General features: G+C 49.6%; 5 protein-coding genes across 5 annotated transcripts; 1 reads left to right on the top strand and 4 right to left on the bottom strand.

Moving 5' to 3' along the window:
- Positions 1-639: 639 nt before the first annotated feature.
- On the bottom strand, positions 640-3,222 carry HO133_006233 (uncharacterized protein; the record flags this gene model as incomplete). The annotated part of the gene is made up of 1 exon (XM_037297132.1): positions 640-3,222. The coding sequence occupies one exon, from the start codon at positions 3,220-3,222 to the stop codon at positions 640-642; it is 2,583 nt and encodes an 860-aa protein (XP_037147706.1).
- Positions 3,223-4,655: 1,433 nt separating this feature from the next.
- Positions 4,656-5,948, bottom strand: HO133_006232 (uncharacterized protein; the record flags this gene model as incomplete). Its single annotated transcript, XM_037297131.1, has 1 exon — positions 4,656-5,948. One exon carries the CDS (start codon positions 5,946-5,948, stop codon positions 4,656-4,658), a length of 1,293 nt encoding a protein of 430 aa, XP_037147705.1.
- A 688-nt stretch (positions 5,949-6,636) lies between these two features.
- Positions 6,637-6,891, top strand: HO133_006231 (uncharacterized protein; the record flags this gene model as incomplete). Its single annotated transcript, XM_037297130.1, is given in 2 exon segments — positions 6,637-6,645; positions 6,664-6,891. The coding sequence occupies 2 exon segments, from the start codon at positions 6,637-6,639 to the stop codon at positions 6,889-6,891; spliced, it is 237 nt and encodes a 78-aa protein (XP_037147704.1).
- A 2,657-nt stretch (positions 6,892-9,548) lies between these two features.
- On the bottom strand, positions 9,549-10,855 carry HO133_006230 (uncharacterized protein; the record flags this gene model as incomplete). Its single annotated transcript, XM_037297129.1, has 6 exons — positions 9,549-9,784; positions 9,885-9,964; positions 10,090-10,313; positions 10,383-10,682; positions 10,732-10,743; positions 10,805-10,855. 6 exons carry the CDS (start codon positions 10,853-10,855, stop codon positions 9,549-9,551), a joined length of 903 nt encoding a protein of 300 aa, XP_037147703.1.
- Positions 10,856-14,801: 3,946 nt separating this feature from the next.
- HO133_006229 (uncharacterized protein) lies at positions 14,802-15,549 on the bottom strand (the record flags this gene model as incomplete). Its single annotated transcript, XM_037297128.1, has 2 exons — positions 14,802-15,043; positions 15,192-15,549. 2 exons carry the CDS (start codon positions 15,547-15,549, stop codon positions 14,802-14,804), a joined length of 600 nt encoding a protein of 199 aa, XP_037147702.1.
- Positions 15,550-20,142: the final 4,593 nt, after the last annotated feature.

Raw genomic sequence — 20,142 nt, 5'->3', positions numbered from 1 at the left:
CGGGAAACTGCGGGTGGGTTGGAGGTACTCGTAGCCTTGACAGGAAACTGGCAACTGCCCACCGCCTAAAAGTAGTGCCGAGAACGACTTTGTGAGCGCAAACGGGTTGATGAGGACGGGGCACCAGGGGTCATCTACATCTGACCTGCTGCTGGTGATCCTTGTACACCTGATGAAAGGAAGAGAACTCGTGAGACTGCAGATTGGGAGAGGGGTGAATTGGAGATAAGTAGGCGTTGACGTCCTGCAACTAGCAACTACACTACTACAACTCTTATGGTGGAGGCATGTATCTGCATGGGAATAGGCGCGCTGGACATGAAGGACTTCGTTGTCACTCTTATCGAGGCACTCAGTCACGGACGTAGATACCATGTCGGGGTCACAGCTCCAATTGTAGGCAGGTCCAGCCGGCTTGGTGCTGCGATTTGCTGGAACTGTTCGTACACCTCAACGTTTCAGTCAAACAGGCATAGGTCCACGAGGTGTATCTTTGCGGTAGAGTAAGTCCTCACACTCGACATGATGGCTATAGATGCTACTGAGCATAATACGTCATATAACACGCTCAGAATAATAAGATAGTCTCGAGCCTGATCCTTTCAAGTCAACCCCGAAGTAGGAGTAAACATCAAATGATTAGACAGGTATACTACAAGACCCGTCACAAACCCACATAGCGACAATCTTCTGATTAAAATTATCATCCGTGCCATAAGGCTCCTGCGTCAGATCCAGCACATCACTCGTAATAGTTGCGCTCCCCGCATCGCCATACGACTGCGCATAGATCTCCGCCGTAGCGTTTCCGTGCACGGCAATCGACGACGCTTTTCCAGAGATCCCCCCAGTAACGTTTCCGCCTCCAGCCCCAAAGCACGCAACGTCCCCATTATGATCCGTTTTAGTAAAGAGGCATACGACCGGCTGGTCGGGCATACCAGCAGGGAGGGTGGCGTTCCAGCCAGCACCGGCGCCGTTAGCACCGCTCGTAGGCGCAGAAGCCATTGCGGCCGCAAAACGCTTGTCGGCGGCGGTCTGATTGGTGGTATATGATACCAGCGATTGAGTTGGGCCACCGCGGGGCGTTGCGGCTCGGACATCGTACCAGCCTATTGAGGCGCCAGCGGGCATGTTCAGGGTGTCTACCTTGCTGCTGTCGAACCCGAGACTACCGCGTTGGATATCGTACTGGCCGGCTGGCACGCAGAGGCCGCCGCCTGAACCGCTGAGACAGAGGGCCGTTGTGGCGTTTAGGAGGGACTGGAATGGGGCTGGTGCTGGTGCTGCTAGCTGGTGGCCATTTTGACCGTCGGTGGAGTTGGTGCCGGAAGAGACATTGGCGACGATGGGGTTGTTGGTTGGATCTAGGGGTATGACGGTTCCGCCAATCTCGAGGGCGGCGGAGAGACCACAGGCAATGGCTACTGGTTGTCCGGTGATCGTCATGTTGTAGTCAGGGATGTTCAGTGAGTTCGCGGCATCCGAAACCAATTTGCAATCGCCATTAGGGGCGGGGATGATTCTGTTGTATACTTGGTCTGCTGTCTGTCCGATCACTGGAAGTGTTACCAATGATCGGTTGAGTTGAAAGCTAGGATGATTGCATTTTGACATGTCATCCCTCATGCTGACACCCCATCTGTCTTGGATTCCCTTCTTGTTGTTGCAATTGATGGTTGCTATTTGATTCGATCCGTCGCCGCTATTCTTGGGATCATTGATGTTGTAGAATGCGTTCGCTATCTCCGGTAGAGTCATGGCGTAGCCTTCATTGTATTGAATGAGGAAGGTTATTGAATCGAAATTATCCCACTCGAAGACTAGAGAGAGAACACCGGGTCCGAAGACGGCTGTACAGTTGGGATTTCCTTGACTTTGGCATTGTTCGTTGCCAGTATGAGTAGCGTCCCCAAAGAAGGCATATTGAAGGGTGCCAACATTGTCAGCGATGGCTGGTAGGTGAGGCTTGCTTTTGAACAGGCCAGGTAGAATTGCAAACAAGGTAGATATAAGACCACCAACAATCCAACCCACAGGACCAGCTACGGCGAGCGAGGCGACAACACCAAGCGCGAGACCCACAGCGGCCAGTCCAGCACCTATCCAATTGCCTTGAACGATGTCCAAAAGAACGAAAGCTGGACCAATAGCCAGTCCAACGGCCTGAGCAACTTCTCTTGCGACAAGCGTGACAGCAGAAATTACACCAGCAGCTCGACCCATACCAACAGTCGCCAGGCCCGTTGTAGGTGTCCCAGGCTTGCCTACGCTGTCTTGGAAGGGCGCAACAGCAGCTCTGGATTCTTCTTCGAGTGTTGGAAGCTTTTTGTCATCGGGCAATGGCTGCGCTCCAATGTTATCAAGCTCCGCCTGGGTAACTGAGTCGGAGTACCAGTCGTCACTGAATGCTGTTGCGGGGAAGCACGTCCTTTTAGACATCTTCGCCTTGCTGCATGTCCCTTGAGCAGTACTATCAACGATAAAACTCGGGGCACCTGGGTCTGAGACAACGTCGAACACTCGCGTCCAGTATTGCTCTCCCTGTTGTGGTGTATATCCAGCAGGGAATTCGGTCTTCTGGGACCAGATCAGTGGTACTTTTTCAACCCATTTATCTGTATATTTGGTGTAGTATTCGTCTGCGCTAGCAAATATTTTAATAATTGATGGATCCAAGTCTAGGTTCATGTGTGCCAGGACTCGATCGGCGAAGTCGTAGCATGTGTTAGGGGTGGTGCCAGCTCCTTTCGAGTATGTAGGATTGTCGTTCCAGGCATCAGCCACAAGACCCTTGCCGGTCTGGTGGTCGAAGATCTCCGCATTCGTGAAAGTGATCTCCCCAGTCTGCACAACATAACGTCTAGAATTCGGAGCACTCCAGAACCCAATGGGCTTTCCAGTATTAGCGACACCAGTATCTAAGACTCTGATCTGAAGACCACTTGAACCCGGATTAACAGCAACGTCAACTAGGAGAGGACCATCCGCATCAGTACCGCCCACACGAATGCTTGTATGCCCACCAAAGATAGGCTTCCCGCTTTGGGACGAAACAGCTTTCTGATTGAAGTCCACGTCCGTGACAACGTATACATAGCGTGATTGAGGCGAGGCTGGCGCAGCCGGTGCGTCTTGTCGAGGCTGGATGTCTAGACTTCGCGAAAGAGCTGTAGAGGCCAAGGCTGAAATGATGAAGAATCTGCTGTAGTGGAACTTCATGATGGACGTTATGATGGTGGTTGAATTTCAAGGACAGATGAAAGGTTACGATGCGTTAGATTCGCGTGGCACAGAATAAGATTTGACAATTGTAAGTGGAAGCTTGATACTGCTTTCGCTCAAAGCTGATAGACAATGAGAACGTTTGCGAAGTGACTGAGGATAAAATCACACAAACAGTCCGGACTAAAGGGAAGTCGCAGCGTACTTGAGGGAGTAATGGGGGTATCATTTCAGACCAGACAGTCCATTGTTCGAGACACATGATTCCGTTCATGTCCACAAACATTGTTCTTCTTGTTGGTCGAGCAAGCTAACACGACACCATTGGACGTGAAACAAGCAGTAGATTGGAGGCAACATGTCCTTCCATGAGTTCACAGCCACAACGAGCGTTTGAAATGAGAGCGATGGGCAGATACAACCCTGGTCTTCCGAGCTTTCGGAATACTGGACGAGGCATTAGGGGCCAGGGGCGAGTCACAGCGCCCAACAAGCCTTGGAAATCTCTGATGGTACAGCTCGCTGATACGTCTCATTTTCCTGTGAAGGAGCTGGGATTTGAGGAAGGGTTTTTGGAGTCGTCAATCTGATACTCGTGGCCTGTTTCGCGATTTTCGAATAGCAGCGGGTCGCTTAAGATTGGGCAGAACGCGCTTTCGATTCGCGGGTTCTTGTGTCGCTTGTGAGTTGGGATTCTGGTTCCGTGTTTCATAAGCGCTTGAGGTAGTCTAAGGGGCTGGTCTTCCGTATTTCCTCCATCTGTACAGAGGTACGGAGTTCTGCAGCGAGAGTCCTGGGCGCCAAGACTTCCGCGCCAAGATCTCGGATAACGCCTGGCGTGGAAGTTTTACCTGGACAATACACTCAAAAGTGCTTCGGAATTGCGTCTGACCTAAGCTCATTTTCAGCTTAATGCCTCCATCAGGCTCTGAAAAATAGAAGTCCCAAGAGTTAAATCTAGGCGCGCTCCGGAGACAGTTCTAGGGTCTGCCGTTATAGGGCCGCCTTTTCGAAAGCAGGGTTAGGGCTGCTACTAGCGCTGTTCAGGACTTTGCCTGCCAACCTTCCCACGGCATGGAAGGTCTTATGCAGTAAATGCCGAACGAGAGTCAAGAGCTTGTATTATGGATCCATCTGGGCGGAGAGACCAGCGTAGGGAGAGTCGCGGGCGTGAGAGTCATGCGCGAGCAAGTTGTGAGGGGCAAAGTCGTGGGCGGAAATTTGCACACAGCTGGGCTGCACAGAGAATGGGTGAAGAAATGACTTAGGCGCCATGGATTCCGTGGCGAAGGAGACAAATTGCGACAGATAGTACGAGAGTATCCTTGTGGGGGTGTAGTACATGTCAAAGCTTGACGACTACGTCTGAAGCGTAATCTTTACCCCCAGACAAGTACATATTACCCCTGGTCTTACTGTGCTGGTAAAGCTCACCCGGCTTCAGGCTCACTATCCGTGATCAGATCATCCATGATGTTCTGAAGCTGCTTTAGTAAATTCACTTTCTTCTCCATGTCCGACTTCGATTTGACCAAGATTTTGGCCTGTGCGATCCTGCTCTCCTTCTTCTGCTGGTACGCGGACCTGAGCTGGTCATCTTCTTTCTCTATGGCATCTATCTTTTCCAACCTTTGAAGGAGAGGTCCAACAGTGCCAGATTCTATGGCTTCGACTGAGAGTCGAGATAAGGGCGTGCCGGCAGTCCGGAAGGAAGAGAGAGACTTAAGGGCATCATCCTCGCTCTTCAATGTAGTAGCGTAAGCGTTCTTAGCAGTCTCGTAGACTGCAGCAACTCCATCGTATTCGCCTTGGGCGTCAGCGGTGCAGGGTTCAAGGCGAGTTCGCCAATTCTTCAAACTCAATCTATTCCGTGATTTGATGGATGAACTTTCGGCTGTGCGGCCTGCGATGGGGTCTCCTTGTGTGTTCCTCTGCTTGCCCCTGTCTATCGCTGTTTTTGCGTTCGATACCGCGCTCGTAGGGAAGAGCTGAGAATCCGCCGTGTCATTGGCAGCGATGTCGCCATCTGAGCTCTCGATCCGCGGCCGCTGCGAGGAGCGCTCGCGTGAGCGCTGAGAAGTTCGGGTGTGTGTTAAGAGTTTAGAGGATGCTTGATCGATGAATGCATAATAGTCTGAAGTTTCGGGATGATCCCCATCATGCGACGAAGTTGACTCTGACGAGTGTTGAGAGCGGTGAACATATACCTCCTCGGTATCGTTACGGAGACTGTGAGCAAGACCTTGGCAAACTCTCTTTGCTGGGGATTGAGAAAGGCTCTTACGCGGCTTTCTTTTAGGCTTCTCGGAAGAGGAAGCTTGCCTGGTTATGCCCCTGGTTGAACGCGATGGGATCGGTTGAACTGAAGAGCCGTCCCTTAATTGCCGGCGTAGGTTCCTCAGGGGTGCAAAGGTAGGCTTGCAAGGCTCCGAAGTGCGACTATCCACAGCACCATTGACAGCCCCGTCCAACTGTATAAAGATCTCTTCTCGGGAACAGTTTCTATACAAAAGAATCTTCAAGATTTCCTCCACGGCAGAGAGCGAACTACTGCCAAGCTCTCCCAAACTAGCGGTCGTATCCCAGGGCGTAAATAAAGTCGACACGTCAAACCCCCTATCTTCGATTCTCTTCACAGCCCTGGTCTTTCGCTCGTCGGTGCTGTATGTACCTGTGCGAGTGACAGTAGGTTCGATGTACTCGGCGCCATCAAGGTCCCCCATGTGGTCCTTCAGAGCGGCTGTTCCAACATCAGCCCAAACTCAACGGACAGAGATCACATTGATCAGGGTATAGAGACTCTGACCTCAAGCCGGCACGGTCAAGGATTCTCGCTACGTTCCGTCGTTCGAGAGGTCTTTTAGCGGTGTAGCATGGGCGAAGAACGCCCCTGGTGACAGAGTACTTGAGTCCTGCACCAGCTGCAAGGAGGAGCCGGTGGTCAAAACATAACGTGCTGAGGAGCAGCTCATTGAAAGAGTGGTTCGAACTGGGATTGCATGCTGTCTGACCTTCAAGGAAACATCATAAGTGCATAAGACGAGAGAGAAAGGTGATATTCGTTACTTCAAGTGAAAAAAGGACGAGCAAGATGCCGACGCGGGCCATAGTTTTACCCTAACCCTACTTTTAAAAGCTAACATGACTACTTCAGGCACGCCAAATTGAGAGCATCAACTTCCGTCCATCACATCATCGACATCTCTTGAGCCGATTCTCGACTTTTCTCGTACCAGCACACCGTCTCCGCGTCACGGTCACGGGTGCAAGTCCAAGCATGCCCAGTTTGCCGGCGCGGAGCAGCTCGAGTCTTGAATAGCGGAATCTGAAGCATCCATACCTAAATCCAGCCCAGTAAGCTGTGAGCCCAGCTGTTCTGCTCTCGTACCCCTACACTCACCCACCTCCACTATGGAATTGGTAGCTAACATTTTCCAGCAAACCTCACACTACCCCGATCCGGATATGGTCTTCGCACCTCCGCTGTCAACGCCTTGGGGACCCCATATGAGGACAAGAGGGGGGCATACAATACAATGCTGGCAAAAGCAGCCAAGTATCTACGGAGAGAGTCCAGCAGGAGCACTGGAATCCGACGCTGCTGAGGCCCACTGGTTCTTCTACAGAGGCAGTGAGCACCCAGCAGTATCAAGGGCATCCGATTGAAATGGAGACTTGCCGAACTCCCAAGGGATTAAAACGGTCGTGCTGCGTCGTACTCCATAGTGCGACACCCCGAGCTCCAACTCCAATGGGTGGCATGAGCCCTCCTCGCCTTGGCATGATGGAAAGCTCGCAGAGGTTGTACGGAGGCAGACTCTGGGACTTGGCGGAAAAAGTAGAAGGAGCAGGAATATTACTCTACTTCCATCTACGTGGCATGGCCTGGCATCTACCTCATCAACCGGCCTTGTCTGTGTGCTAGGCGTAAAGAATGTGGAGTCCAATGCGGATCCCAATTATACCAGTGGCTGGAACGACTCTAGGCATGTTCCGTCTGCATGCGATGCGTAGAGACCGCAAACGCAAAGACTGTCCGTCGTTTATGCCTCATTGGCCCGTTTGCTCTTAAAAGGGAGCGAAAGAGGAAAGAAGGGGCTGAAGCCGATGTAAGTGAGACACTCCATGAAAAAGAGGATGAAGACTTGAAGACCGGAGTCTTAAGAGGCTGTTAGTAAAGAGACGGGACGGTGAGTCATACTACATCGTTAAGGATGCTACCCTCAACTAGTCGACGGTGCACCCAACACGTCTGTCAAGTACAGCATGAAATACTGACGGTCGACGAACCCTTGCCTTTTTTTATGCCATACTTGGTGATTCGCGACTTCTTCGCCAGCGCTGTTCGGCTGATGTCTCGCGACAGATACTATCTCGTAGCTGATTAATCTTGAACAGGTCTTCTCTAGTCACGCAAAAAGGAACAGCTAATTGATATCCACTCAGAACACAATGTGATACATTACTCTATTGCCAGAAGTACTCACGTGTCGACTTCAAGCCAGAAATCGGCGAGTTATAGATTTCATCAAGGTGGAAGTGACAATAGACTTGGACTGCATAACCAAGCGATGGCTGACCTTATCGTAGAATTGTTATACAATGTAATGAGTCATAGGAGAACGGATGTATTCTGACATTGGCCCGTGATCTGTTGTTGAAGAGGCAGTAATGGCATAACCTTTTCCCTTGGCTTCTCGTTCAGCTGTGACTGCGAAAAGGTGTGCGCGTTCTTTCAGTAAGCAGCAGTCGCTGTTGTTGAGATGGCAAGCGGTAGGAAGGAGTATCGCATATCCGATGGTGCTAAGAAAGGTTCGCGGACGCTTTCCTGGACATGTTTCCTTCAAGTAATGTCTCGTCAAATGCTTTGAGAACCTTGATTATGATGCTGTCCGTAGGAGTTGAGAGCCTCGAAGTGGTTGTAAGAAATGGTCGGCAAATATCCCGAAACACAGTGTGCCTGAAGCACTCGATGGTAGGTAGCTTGGACTGTCTTGCCAAGAGTCGATTTGACAGGGCGCTGCCAGGCTCACACTGATTGCATTCCAATCTGTGAGCCATTCCTAGATGCCTGGTGTACATGCCGTCCATGCATGAGCGCTAAAGACAACACAGAAATGGATTGGCTATGCGGCTTACTCTACGGTAAATGGTCACGACGATGCTCTTATCGGAGCGCTCTCGGCAGACTACTGCCAATCAATGCTTTCCACATCGTTTTACAGGCATAGCAAAGATTTCTTCGTTCTTAACCCAATCATAGACGTTTTTGGGAGGAGTTCTTCGAGGGTTCTGTCTGCCCATGGTGATGTGTGCGGTCGGAAGGCTGATAACCGCGGCCATCAACAATTGATTGAATGTTGTCTTTTGTAGTCTACGGCTATTAGCCATGGTTTAGCCACATAAAGCCCTGGAAATGGTTGTCGTCACTACACCAGACTGTACATATAGAGCCGCTACGCTAGTGAGTGGGGTTGGTTCCAGGAGGCTGAGCTCTTGTTGCCTGAAGGTACTGTAAGCGTTACCATGTATTCATTCACTTCATACAGTACAGATTGTATGAACCATTGCTCGACCTACTGCGTCTTGTGTTGGCATATATCTTTCAGTCTCACAGCCCGCAACTCGGTTGTTGGGTTCTACCAAAAGCGCGTAGTTCTCGAAAAAATGACAGCTTGTGTGAGGCGACTGTGACCCTCTGTCGCATGCTAAAGAGACCATTGAGCGTCATGGCATCCAAGACAACATTAACACAGTCTTCGAGAGCGTTTGATCCCTCGAGAGTGTTTGGTGCCCGCAAAGCCGCATTGATTACTTGATGACCAAGGCAAACAAGACTGGTCAAGGAACGTCGAGTAAAAGAATTCGCAGCATACCATCGTCTACTTAGAGAGTAATTTTTATTGGTTCGGTATCGTTACCAGCATAGTCACTGTCCGCATTCCATAGCTAGCGATTGTCTAGGCTGGCTCGAATCCTTTCTGATGAATTCTGTAGCCTGATACGGCTAACCTGCACTCGCACGATGATGTTGCTATGGCGCCTCCTACCCTGCCAGCGGGCCTACAACGCGCCCTTATTGGACACCTTTACGTCTCATCTTTATCTACTTGGCAATGCGCACCCCATTATTAGCACCAAGAACAATGGAAATAATTACAACAGGCATTTCCATATCAAACCCAGTCACGAGGTCAGCAGCCTCAACCATGGGACCAACAACAAAAGACCAGCCGAGCCTCACAAAATCCATTTCCAACAAAGCCGGCTTGATGGCATCAATCTCCAAGATCAATGTGCCCTGGCGCGCCATCTTCCGCATCTCAGACTGGTGGTGTTGCGGCCTCCATCTTTGACGGTGCTAAAGAGTCCAGCATGGGACGCTCTCCCTCACCCCAAATCTGTTGCCGCGATACTGCTAACATTGCTGCTGGACTGTCTAACTTCAGCATATCCATAGGCAAGTCTGAACCTCGTTCGTGCGTGCTCTTGTGTTCACGTAGTGATTTGAGCTTTCCGAAGATCAACGTTATTATGGGGCGGAGGCATGGAAGGCAGGCTGTTCAACATTGAAAGGTCTCAGGCGTTAGCTAGCTCCTCCTTCTCTGATAAATGCTACTACAAAAATGAATGACGTTAGACGGATGATAGGTACTCACCACAAACGATGGACATATTGACCTCGACACCCGTCCAAATGAGGAGGCTGACCTCGTTTGTAGCTTTTTCTCCGTTTGATCTAGTTAGATTGATCACGCGAAAGAAAGAAACGACTGTGACTCTATAATTTGGACTTGGTTCAGCGAATTTCTATCCAAGAGTAGATGCGCTGCTACACGAGAACGGAAGGAGAAGAGAACGTACAAGCCACCCAAACCAAGTATCGCACTCACCATAATCTTCTGTGATCGAGGCATTTGGAGTTTCCAGATCCGTGGCATTGGTAGACCAATCAGAGCTAGATCGGTGATGATGTGCGGTATCGAAGAACCCACAAAGAACCAATACGTATCCGTGATACACCGACCAGGAATCGTAGGGTCCCACATATATTGGATTGGAGAACATTGGAAGATAGTTGCGACCCCCTAGAAGAGGTCGACAGATGGGTGAGTGTACTTCAACAGGCAAGGATGACCAAGGGAAGGGAGACGTACCACGGCGATTCCCCAGCATACCACAACCACGAAAAATGCCCAGATAGCGATTCGAATCGCTCCACCCTGCAGCCCGAAAAGGCGCCAGTAGAACGTCAGGATGGAACATTTGACGATGCAAATGGCGATCGTCCAGCAGATTTCAGAGATGAAAGTGCCTTTCAGCACGTCAGACACTGCACGTAATGACCTGGCGTAGTCGCCCGGGTCTGGCTTTAGCCTTAACACCGTCACAACTGTTTCATAGATGTTAATGCCAATCCGTCTATAGCCGTCAGACGGGACCCGGAGCGGACTCTTCTGTAACAGCCTTGGATTACTTACTCCAGATGGCAGACGCAAGGCATACCGTGGCGGGGCACTGGTAGGCACATTAGTCCAGTTCTTCTTCCCTAACAGTATAGGATGCAGGTAATAGATACAGAAGCTGCTATGATAAGCCAGTCATCATACCAGAGGCCCAGCTTTGACATACGGCGGGCGACGAAACGAAGGCAAACCGAGATGACCATCAGTACCCACGTCGCTATATTAAAGCCGAGTATAGCGGTTTGCATAGTAGCGTGAGTGTGACTCATAGTCCGCTTTAATCAAGCACACCGGAAAAACTGGATGGATGTATTTAGAATGGCTGGAGTGAGGTATCCTAGGAATTGTTTATATCTCTTGAGCCTAATCGAAGACAGTAGGGTGGGACTCGGGATAAGTATCTATTCGAAAGGCAGAAAGCGGCGGATTAGTTGTGAAAGTCCAGTAGGAGACACTTGGGGCCGAGCCATGCAACGAATGGATGCAACACATGAAGTCTGCTCACCATACATAAGACAGAAGAAGTCCGCTTACTGACGATGCAACGCAAGAAGTTCGCTTACTGTGCTGTCCGAAGGCGCCCCGAAGGCACTCCGAGGCCGCTTAAACTTATGTTCGACAACTTCTATTTTAGCTAGTCGAAATGTAAGGAACGCGACATAGATTGAAAGCTTCACACGTCAAATTGCTATTGGTGAGGAGTTTAGGTTACTACTGTCGAGCGTAGAACACTTCCATACCCTACTGATGTTCTCGTCTATTCTTGCCAGACACGATCGACCCACATGTAGAGGTCTTACAACATATATCAGCTGCACCACGTAATCGAGGCTGACTCCTCTCTTAATCATCTTGTATTAGTGTAATGGTGTAACGGTGTGCGCACAGAACACTCGGAGTTCAATCTATTTTAACCCAGCTGCTCTTCTAGCGCAGGATGGTTTTCATTTAAAGGTCTCAGCAGTCCTGATATTCGGTCACAAGATCTCAAGTATGAGGAAGCCGAAAGATTGCACTGGGCACATGGAATGGAACTGTCCGTTGATCTGAAGACATTAAGTATGTGTTCCATCTCATTGCCATACAAGGAAAGCCCGATATATGACCAACAGGCTACCAGGCCGCCTCAAATAGTCACTCGGGACGATTCACTCCCCCATAATGTTTGCGGGACCAATACAGATGTCGAGTGATGCGAGTGCCTCGATCAATATTTTGTCACTAGTGGCCAAACCCTATCAATCACCACACACGAACTCGGGTTGGCGGTAGTCTTTTGCCCATGATCTTCATCAAGATCTCTAGTAAGTAGTGAAACTTGACGGCACGATGGAGCGGTTTAGCAGTTACACTAGCAAATCTCCTTTTCCTACAGGCCTTGTCGCCATCCGTTCTATAACCATTCGTTGAAGGAGTCACAAAGAAAGGCCTCGTCGAGTACCACGCACGTAGCTGCATCGACAGAAATCTATGTTCTACAGCCTTTAATCATCAGGGGAAGGAACAGACGACGCCGGCGAAGAGCATCAAAGACAGCATCAGCTGCAGCGTTCGATGCTTTTTCACGTACGGTGGCGTGGGGAGGTGAGTCTTATAGCGAGCGTCAACAAAGCGAATGGTGTCTGGCAGTTCGGTCAGTCCTAGAACAGGGATCGTAGCAGGTTATGTCGAATCGATGATGCGGTCGATTCCTGTACGCTGGGCATCTTGAGCGGGGGATGTTGGATGGCTTTTGTGGAGACTCGGAGGGAATGCTAGAAAGTATGCACATGTTCCGGGGGCAAGTGTGTTTACCTCCTTTCACATTGTTTGTTGCTCCAGTATTGGGGCCTATCAGCATCACCGGTGGATTGGAGAAACCCGACGACTTTGGTGACTTTCCGGTTCTGGAGAAGAGTAGGGTGTGCTGAGACAATCTTGCGAAAAGCTGGGAATTACCACTTAGAGCTGATCTGACCCTGAAAAGGCTGCTGTATCGGGTGCATCAGTCAGGGAACAAAGGAATCAACGTCATCCTTGCATATGGGTTTGCATTTTCCCACCCTCTCCACAGTTGGCTCGCTGAAGAGATGTTATCAACTCGTCACCCATTAGATATGATAACATCCAGTCCTTTGATGTTGGCGAGGATCTGAAAAGAGCATCTCGCACAGTGCAGATGAAATCCTTGAGAAATGTCAGGACCTCGGGATGATATTGCTCTGCGTAAATTATGCGTAGATTCATCTCGATCATTGTGTCGAGGTGCTCCGCTGTCATGAGGGCCTTCCCAGTGCCAGATGGAAACCCCCTTTCAACGATGTAGGCAACACCCCACCCAGGAAGGACCCCTTTTTTTTTTTTAAAAACCTTTTTTTTTTAAAAAAAAAAAAATTTTGGGGGGTTATTTTTTTTAAAAAAAAATTTTGGGGATGCAAAAAGCCCAACAACGCGACCACTAAAAAGGTAAAAAAAGGAGCATGGAGGATGCGGAGATAGCCCCCAAAACCCCAACCAATGGAACCCCCATGGCGACAGCGAGGATCCCAAACCCCATAGGACGCCAAGCCAACCCGCAACCCCATACAAATCAGCCCACAGGAGCAAAAGGCACGCGAGGCAGCCAAAGCCCCGCCCGCCCAGCAAGTAACAGCGAGGTCGCACGACGACAACGAGGGCGACGGCGCCTATGGGTGGCGCCCAAAAAAGGCGCAGCCACCCAAAAGCAACGGTATTTATTTAGCATTGGCTGAGGTAGAGAAGAATCCCGCCTTACTACTTTCCTCGCTATTCCTCGTTGATATTTTCAATCACCTTCGACTTGTTTGACACCAGTTCATATTCATTACCACCACTACAGTTAAGACCGTACTGCGTCAGCAGAGTAGAAGAGTACCATAGGATAGATCATACCGCAGGATAAAGAAATACTGCACGGTAAAGGGTGCGAGGGTCGAAGTGCCTACAATAACACGGCTCTTACACAGGTCAACATCAAAAGTCCTGAACAGCGCTAGGACCAACCCTGCTGTATCTTCGGAGGGCAGCCCTAGGGTGCGAGACGAGGGGGGCCTTGGAATCATCTCCTGGCAGCACATGAATCGAAGTTTGAGGATCTGGCCGTGATGCGGGGAAATGGGCTGGGAGCTGGGAGTCACTCTAAGAGCATTGTCCAGGCCACCCACCGGCCGGGCGTTAATCTATCCGACGTCTTGGCGCAAAGGTCTAGGCGTCCAGGAATGCTGATGCCCCCCTCCGTGTACAATGTGTTGGACCACCCTCTTGGGTACCAGATGGGCTGGTGGTTTGGCGATTCCTCAATCCTAAACAAATCCTCGCGAGTGCACTGTTCGGGTCTTTAAGAGTTGCAACGACTCTAGTATTGAAGGCTGCCATGATGCAATATGAGTGACCATCCGGTCCTTCGAATACCAAGGTGGCCTCTTGGATTTCAGCCTCTTGCTACAGATCCTCGAACGCCAGGACATATTAGCTGTATTCCCGACCATAAATTCGTACCACGAATCGCACCTTTACGACTAATCCCGACCCAAATATAGGCATTTCGAGTACGATCACCGGAGCGTCGACGGCGCCGCTGAGTCCTCTTGCTCTACCTTCACCCTCTCTCAAACGCGAAGCGTGGGTTGCTTGCATCCCGCTCTGCCTACAATCGCCTCTAGTCTTCCCCACCCACGTTCGTCGACTTCACGAGACGCTATGGAGGATGCTAAGGACACATAGTGCCCGGTGGATACAATACTACAACGGCAGGCTGCTTGGGAGAGGCGAGGAAAGCGTGGGAAGAAGGAAAGACAATACATGGTGCAGTGGACTCAAATGTGGCTATTCGTCTTAGAAGCTGGACGGGCTGAGAACCTGTGGAGGATCGTCAACCTATTACAGAGAATGCCAGGTGTATTTGGACCTTAAGACGAAGTCCAAGTACACTGGCCTGCTTCATTGGTCTCAGAGGCAGCTTTAAGATAAGCTGGAAGTTGGAAGACCCGGTGTTTCCACCCTCAAAGGAACGAATACAGAAGACTGCGAAAAATAGTCAAATGTTTCACTGAGGGCCGGCGATAGGGTTTGCAATGGCTATTCCAGCAAATACCGATCACGGGCTAGGCTTCACTGCCATAGTCTTACTAGATTTCTATCGGTCTTGGGCATCTCTGACCATGGGACAACATACATCCCCTCAAACCCTGGGAACTTCTGTTCATCGATGTAGTCATACGTGTCCACTATCCGAAAACCTTGCTTCGAATACAGCCCATACTGTGTAGCATCTTTGCTAGCTTCGACCATGGCCCTGGATCCCTTTTCATCAATGATTCGCGCGGCCCACTTCACTAAGAGCGTTGCGCACCCTGCTCTGGCGAGCAGGATCGGTTCCTAAAGCCTGCAGATCTGTTCATAGTGAGAACCGTTCTCTTCTTTTAGATGTCACTATTGAGTTGGTCTGTCACTCACAGCAGTAAGAGCCCGGCAATTGCAAAGCTTCAAAACATCTCCGACGATCATTCTTCGTATTCAAAGTCCACTCCACCGCTGATCTCATCCCTTCGTCGACTTGTGGACAATGGATATCGCTATCCTTCGCGCCAGCAAACGGATTCCCGTCGCAAACCCGCATTGTGGCGAACGCACAAATTTCTCCCGTTTCGTCGTCAACCACTTTGGCTGCCACAACATTAGACTCTTTCCATCCAAGAACGTTTATGAATCGTGCGACATTCTCAGAGCGACCAGGATTATCGAGGCCCTCTGGGGAACAGGCTTTTAGAGCTGGTTGGTTGGAAAAAGCCTTGTACTGAATTGCGAAAAGCGAATCAAAGTCCTCATCTGCAATATCTTCGCTGACAATGAACGGCATGTTCGGACGTCTTTTGCACTAGGTGTTTGAGGAATTAATGAGAACAAAGGAACTCGTGATGGGTCGAAGTTCGACAATTAGTGAGGGACGAGATAAGCTAATGTTCATAAGTATCTCTACTTACCTGGGCTGGATAAAGACTCTGATTGGCTCAAAAGAGACTTTACGTAATTGCGCAAGTGACCCATTCGAATCCCGTCTGTTCAATTTGCCTGCAGCTCGGACGTCAGACTCTCCACTATCCTGCCTTATATGCAAAGTCAGGGATCACAGCTTCACCCACGCAATCTGTGGTCATAGGCCTGCATACGTTGAACTCAAAAAGGTGGTGGCACTCAGCTTCCAGAGGTAAAAGCTGCCTCTCCCGATGCAAATTCATCATGATATTATGTTGCAGGCACTCGTTTTTCTATGACACCGTGATATTATTTTATGGCTTAGTTGCACTCTTCTATTCCTTTTCTCGAGTGGGAGCATCCTCACTGTCACGGCATGTCGTCGAAAGGATACAGACTCATACAAGAAAAAAGCCATTGACGAGGTCTTTACGCATCATCATGATAAAGATCTCGGCTTTAGCAAGAGACGTCAACTTGTCAGCGGCATCGTGTCTATTACTCTCGCCATGTCACTAGCTGCGAACGCTTTTTCATCATCTCGCACTTCTTACATAGGCCTCATGAGATCTCTTCGAACAGGACTGCTTTCGGTAGAGTTACTCTTGAGCTAAGCATTGTCCAGGTCATTAACTGTCAAGCAGCCAGCCTTGAGCGCAATAAGCAAATTGCATGGACTGATGATAGCGGCTTTGCCAGCCATAACAGAACCATATGGGACCAAGCTTGGGGGACTTTGAATCCTGACACAGGCTTCGTGGCCATCAGTGATGATTTCGCCCTGCGTACTGGACCCATGAGTCGCAGCGTTGGCCCTGGGACTCATCGAAGGGGCTGTATCTCCTGCAAGGCTATCACAATCTACACTGCCTCGTAAGCTACCTCACCCTGCTACGTGGTAACAACAGCCATCGTTAAGCTCAGTGCAGACCATACTGCGGACGTCGCTCACGGAGATGCATGATGAAAAGCCGCAAAGCCTACACTTCACGCATATAAATCACTGTCTCGATGGTCTCCGGCAAGAGATCATATGTAATGCAGAGACACGCCAAGATACTCGGGCTTAGACCAGAAGATGGGCACTGGCGACGGACAAACCGAATGGCAAAGACTGGAAGAAATTGGAGGAGTGGGCAAACAGTCATTCTGCTTGCTACAAATACAAGCATGGGGTGGAGACCATTGAAGGAGGGATCCCACTTGACAGATTTAAGCACTGCCCCGATGGGAGCAAGCCATGGATAGACTCATCGGACAAGGATTGAATGGGCGAAAAGCGAGGTCTTCTACATGTATCTACATATGTTCAGGGCATGTTCTATATCGTCGCAATGCACTCTTGCTGTCAATAAATGCAAAAATGCATTTGCGAGAGGCCTCTGAGAAATACCGCGCGAAACACGATAGATTTGTCATGATAGATTTGAGCAAATTCATTCTTCGTCCACCGGCATACCCAATCATTGATTATCCACAACCCTCCACCCACACCTTCCGTGCCTCCCCCAACAACAACGTCTATACCGGTCCGCCGAGCTTGTCCATTCTTTTCCACATGAGAAGATCGTTTGCGTTATAGGTCAGATTACATACTTAACGAAGCACATCGATGTCCTCTGGATAGGCACTGTCCCCGTTCAGGGGGCGAATGTGACCGAGATCTGTTTCTGACTCGCATGAGAAATTGGTAACAAGGGTTTCGTGCAAAAGGAGGCACCTACCTGGCATCGGTAGTGCCAAAGCCCATCCGGAAAGCATGAATGACACGAAAAAGGCTGCCCACTTCATATTGAGTGGGATTGGACGGCCGTTGTGGTGGGAAATTTTTTGAACTATGTTGAACAATATTCGCCGTTGGTTGAAGCGAGATCGACTTGACACTAGGCTGACAGGACTTTTCTCAGAAAAAGTTCTCAGGAAAAGATTAGGAAAACGAATATCTTTAACCGTCCTTTGAGACGAGGATCCTCGACTCAAACGCATTGATACGTCAGCCTGCTTGATGCAAATGAACCCTTGTTCGCCCTTCAAATCCGTCGTAAGACAAAGGACCGTCGGTACGAGGCACTCCTGTGGCCATCAAATGATGCGTTGTGATGATGTCCGGGAACATCCCATGCAGGAAATAGCTACGGGGATGGACACCCGGTCCCGACAAAACGGCTGAAGTTGCGGGATCTAATTACCATGCGCAGATACGGCACGGTACGTTATTAGTAAATGTTACAACATACAGTACTAAGGTATGTTGTAGCTGGACATGAATGAGTAAAGTGCACTTTGCGTTACATCCATTCGTCATATCACACCTGCTTATCTTTTGAGGCACTTTCGTGGTGCATGTTGAAGCTGCTGTGTTTTGAACTAATGCTGCACAAAGCGGATCCGACTACTTCGATAGTTAATGATATGCAAGGGTCATTTCTTATTGTGCTTCAAGGCATTTCTGCAGCAACGGATCCGACTGCTTCTATTGTTAAGCTTGTGAGAGACTCTCTTCGACGCAGGTTAAATTCGGTATCGATTTGGGGCGGTGGATCATCTATCGAAAAAGGGTCCACACGTACGAGTTTCTTGTCGAACCACTGCAAGACATGGGACTATATTCTCGAGGCAAGATCTACGTGACAATTGCGCTCTTCGAAAATGTGTGCCGGGGCTTCCAGGCTTACGGCCCTCTTGGATCTATCACCAATCACCCACCCCCGGACTGCATCATCCTGCATTCAGCCCATCTCCACCCACCATTTCTGAAGAGGTTCGGAACCAATTCCGTGACCCCCACCTAAAGCGATGCAACCTCCAAGTCTGCAATGCAATCATTGTTGACTGGCGCTACAGATTTTGCAAGATTTCGCCAATGATCTGCACCCCCACTACCGATGCCAACCAATGCACCCTTCGCTATCATCTCCGTCTAAGGTCCAAAGACTTATCTTACCCCCGGGTGTCAATATTCTTTCTATTCGCATTTCACATGTTATTCAGATCGTGCTGCTTCGATTATTAGAACACACTTAACACACTTGGAACCAAGACTCCCCTCACTATGTCGAGAAACCCGTCAACCTCTCCGTCTGGGCTCGTCACAATGAGTTGTATCCTGCCCGCTCTTTCAATCGCTGCAGTCGGCTTGCGCTTTTGGTTGCGTGGCAGACAGGGCTCACAGACGAAATTCGACGACTGGTTGATGCTGCCAGCCCTGGTGAGCCCACATTCATCTAGATTCCAGTACCAAGATCAAGGTAGTGACCATTAGCAGGAAGCTGACCTTCTCGCTTGCTGCAGGTTTTGTTCATTGGCATGTGCATATGCTCCATTCTAGGTATGAGTGGCCAATCAAGATCCTCCAGCATACGCTCACCTTGGCGCGTGTTGGTGTCCACAAACGGGCCTGGGGTTATCCAAACCTAGATCCAAAGAATGGTGTTGAGGCCTACAACATCTGCCAGATATATGAGGGTCAGGTAGATTACAGCATAACACTCTATTTTGGTTAACACCAAGTCTAATGCGCTCAACTTCAGCTATTGGAAGCGTTCCAATTCATACAGATTCTTACCCTAGGATGCATTAAGCTCGGGGCACTGTTCTTCTATCGCCGCATTTTCTCCACTGGGGTTGCCTCAGCTACCTTTAACATTACGCTTTACCTATGCACCGCGATCACAATCTTGTGGACGATCGCGATGATTGTGATGAACGCGGTCCAATGCGGGTCCCACATTTCTGCACTTTGGACCACTAATGTAGAAGATTACTTGGAGTACTGCATCTACGTCTTTCCTTTTCTGAACGGCTTTGCAATTTCAAACTTTTTGCTGGATCTGTTGATCCTCATGTTGCCAATACCCAAGGTTCCAGTCGACTCAATTTGGGTGGAGATCGATCTCGCTTACACGATGTAGATTTGGTCGTTGCACGCAAAAAAAGCCAGGAAGATAGGCGTGACTGGAGTTTTTGGATTAGCAATAATGTCAGTAGCATGCCCAATATGCCTTTAGCTTATGTCGCATAGCAGGTCAAAGAGGTCAAAGACTTACTTCTACCAGTGGCCTAGCAGCTAGCGCAGTCCGAATGGCCACGTACATCCATCTTACAGAAGGTAAATCTATTCTGCACAATAAATACTCATCGAAATCATGAGCTGACCCGAATATCAGACGGACCAAGTGCCACCGCGGATGCACACCGTAAGTTTTCAGAGCCCAAAAGCTCAAATCCATATGTCAATCGTGGCTCGCCCTGATTGCTTGAAACAGTCGAAGACACAGAGACCGCTTTTGGTCTAATCTAGAAGGTGGCTTGAGTCTCACACGCATACTCAAGGTAGTTTCCTCACATTCCCTTTAAGGGCGAAGCCCAACATATGAACCTAGAGAAATCTACCGACAACTTGTGATACGCAATGCTATGCAGACGTTGTTGACCAGACGCGTGAGGAAGCAAAGGTAGAAGGTCCATGATACCAGAT

The sequence above is a fragment of the Letharia lupina genome, assembly GCF_014066315.1.
Source record: "Letharia lupina isolate WasteWater1 chromosome Unknown contig_23, whole genome shotgun sequence".
Lineage (NCBI taxonomy): Eukaryota > Fungi > Ascomycota > Lecanoromycetes > Lecanorales > Parmeliaceae > Letharia > Letharia lupina.
This window is presented reverse-complemented; position numbering and strand designations above follow the sequence as displayed.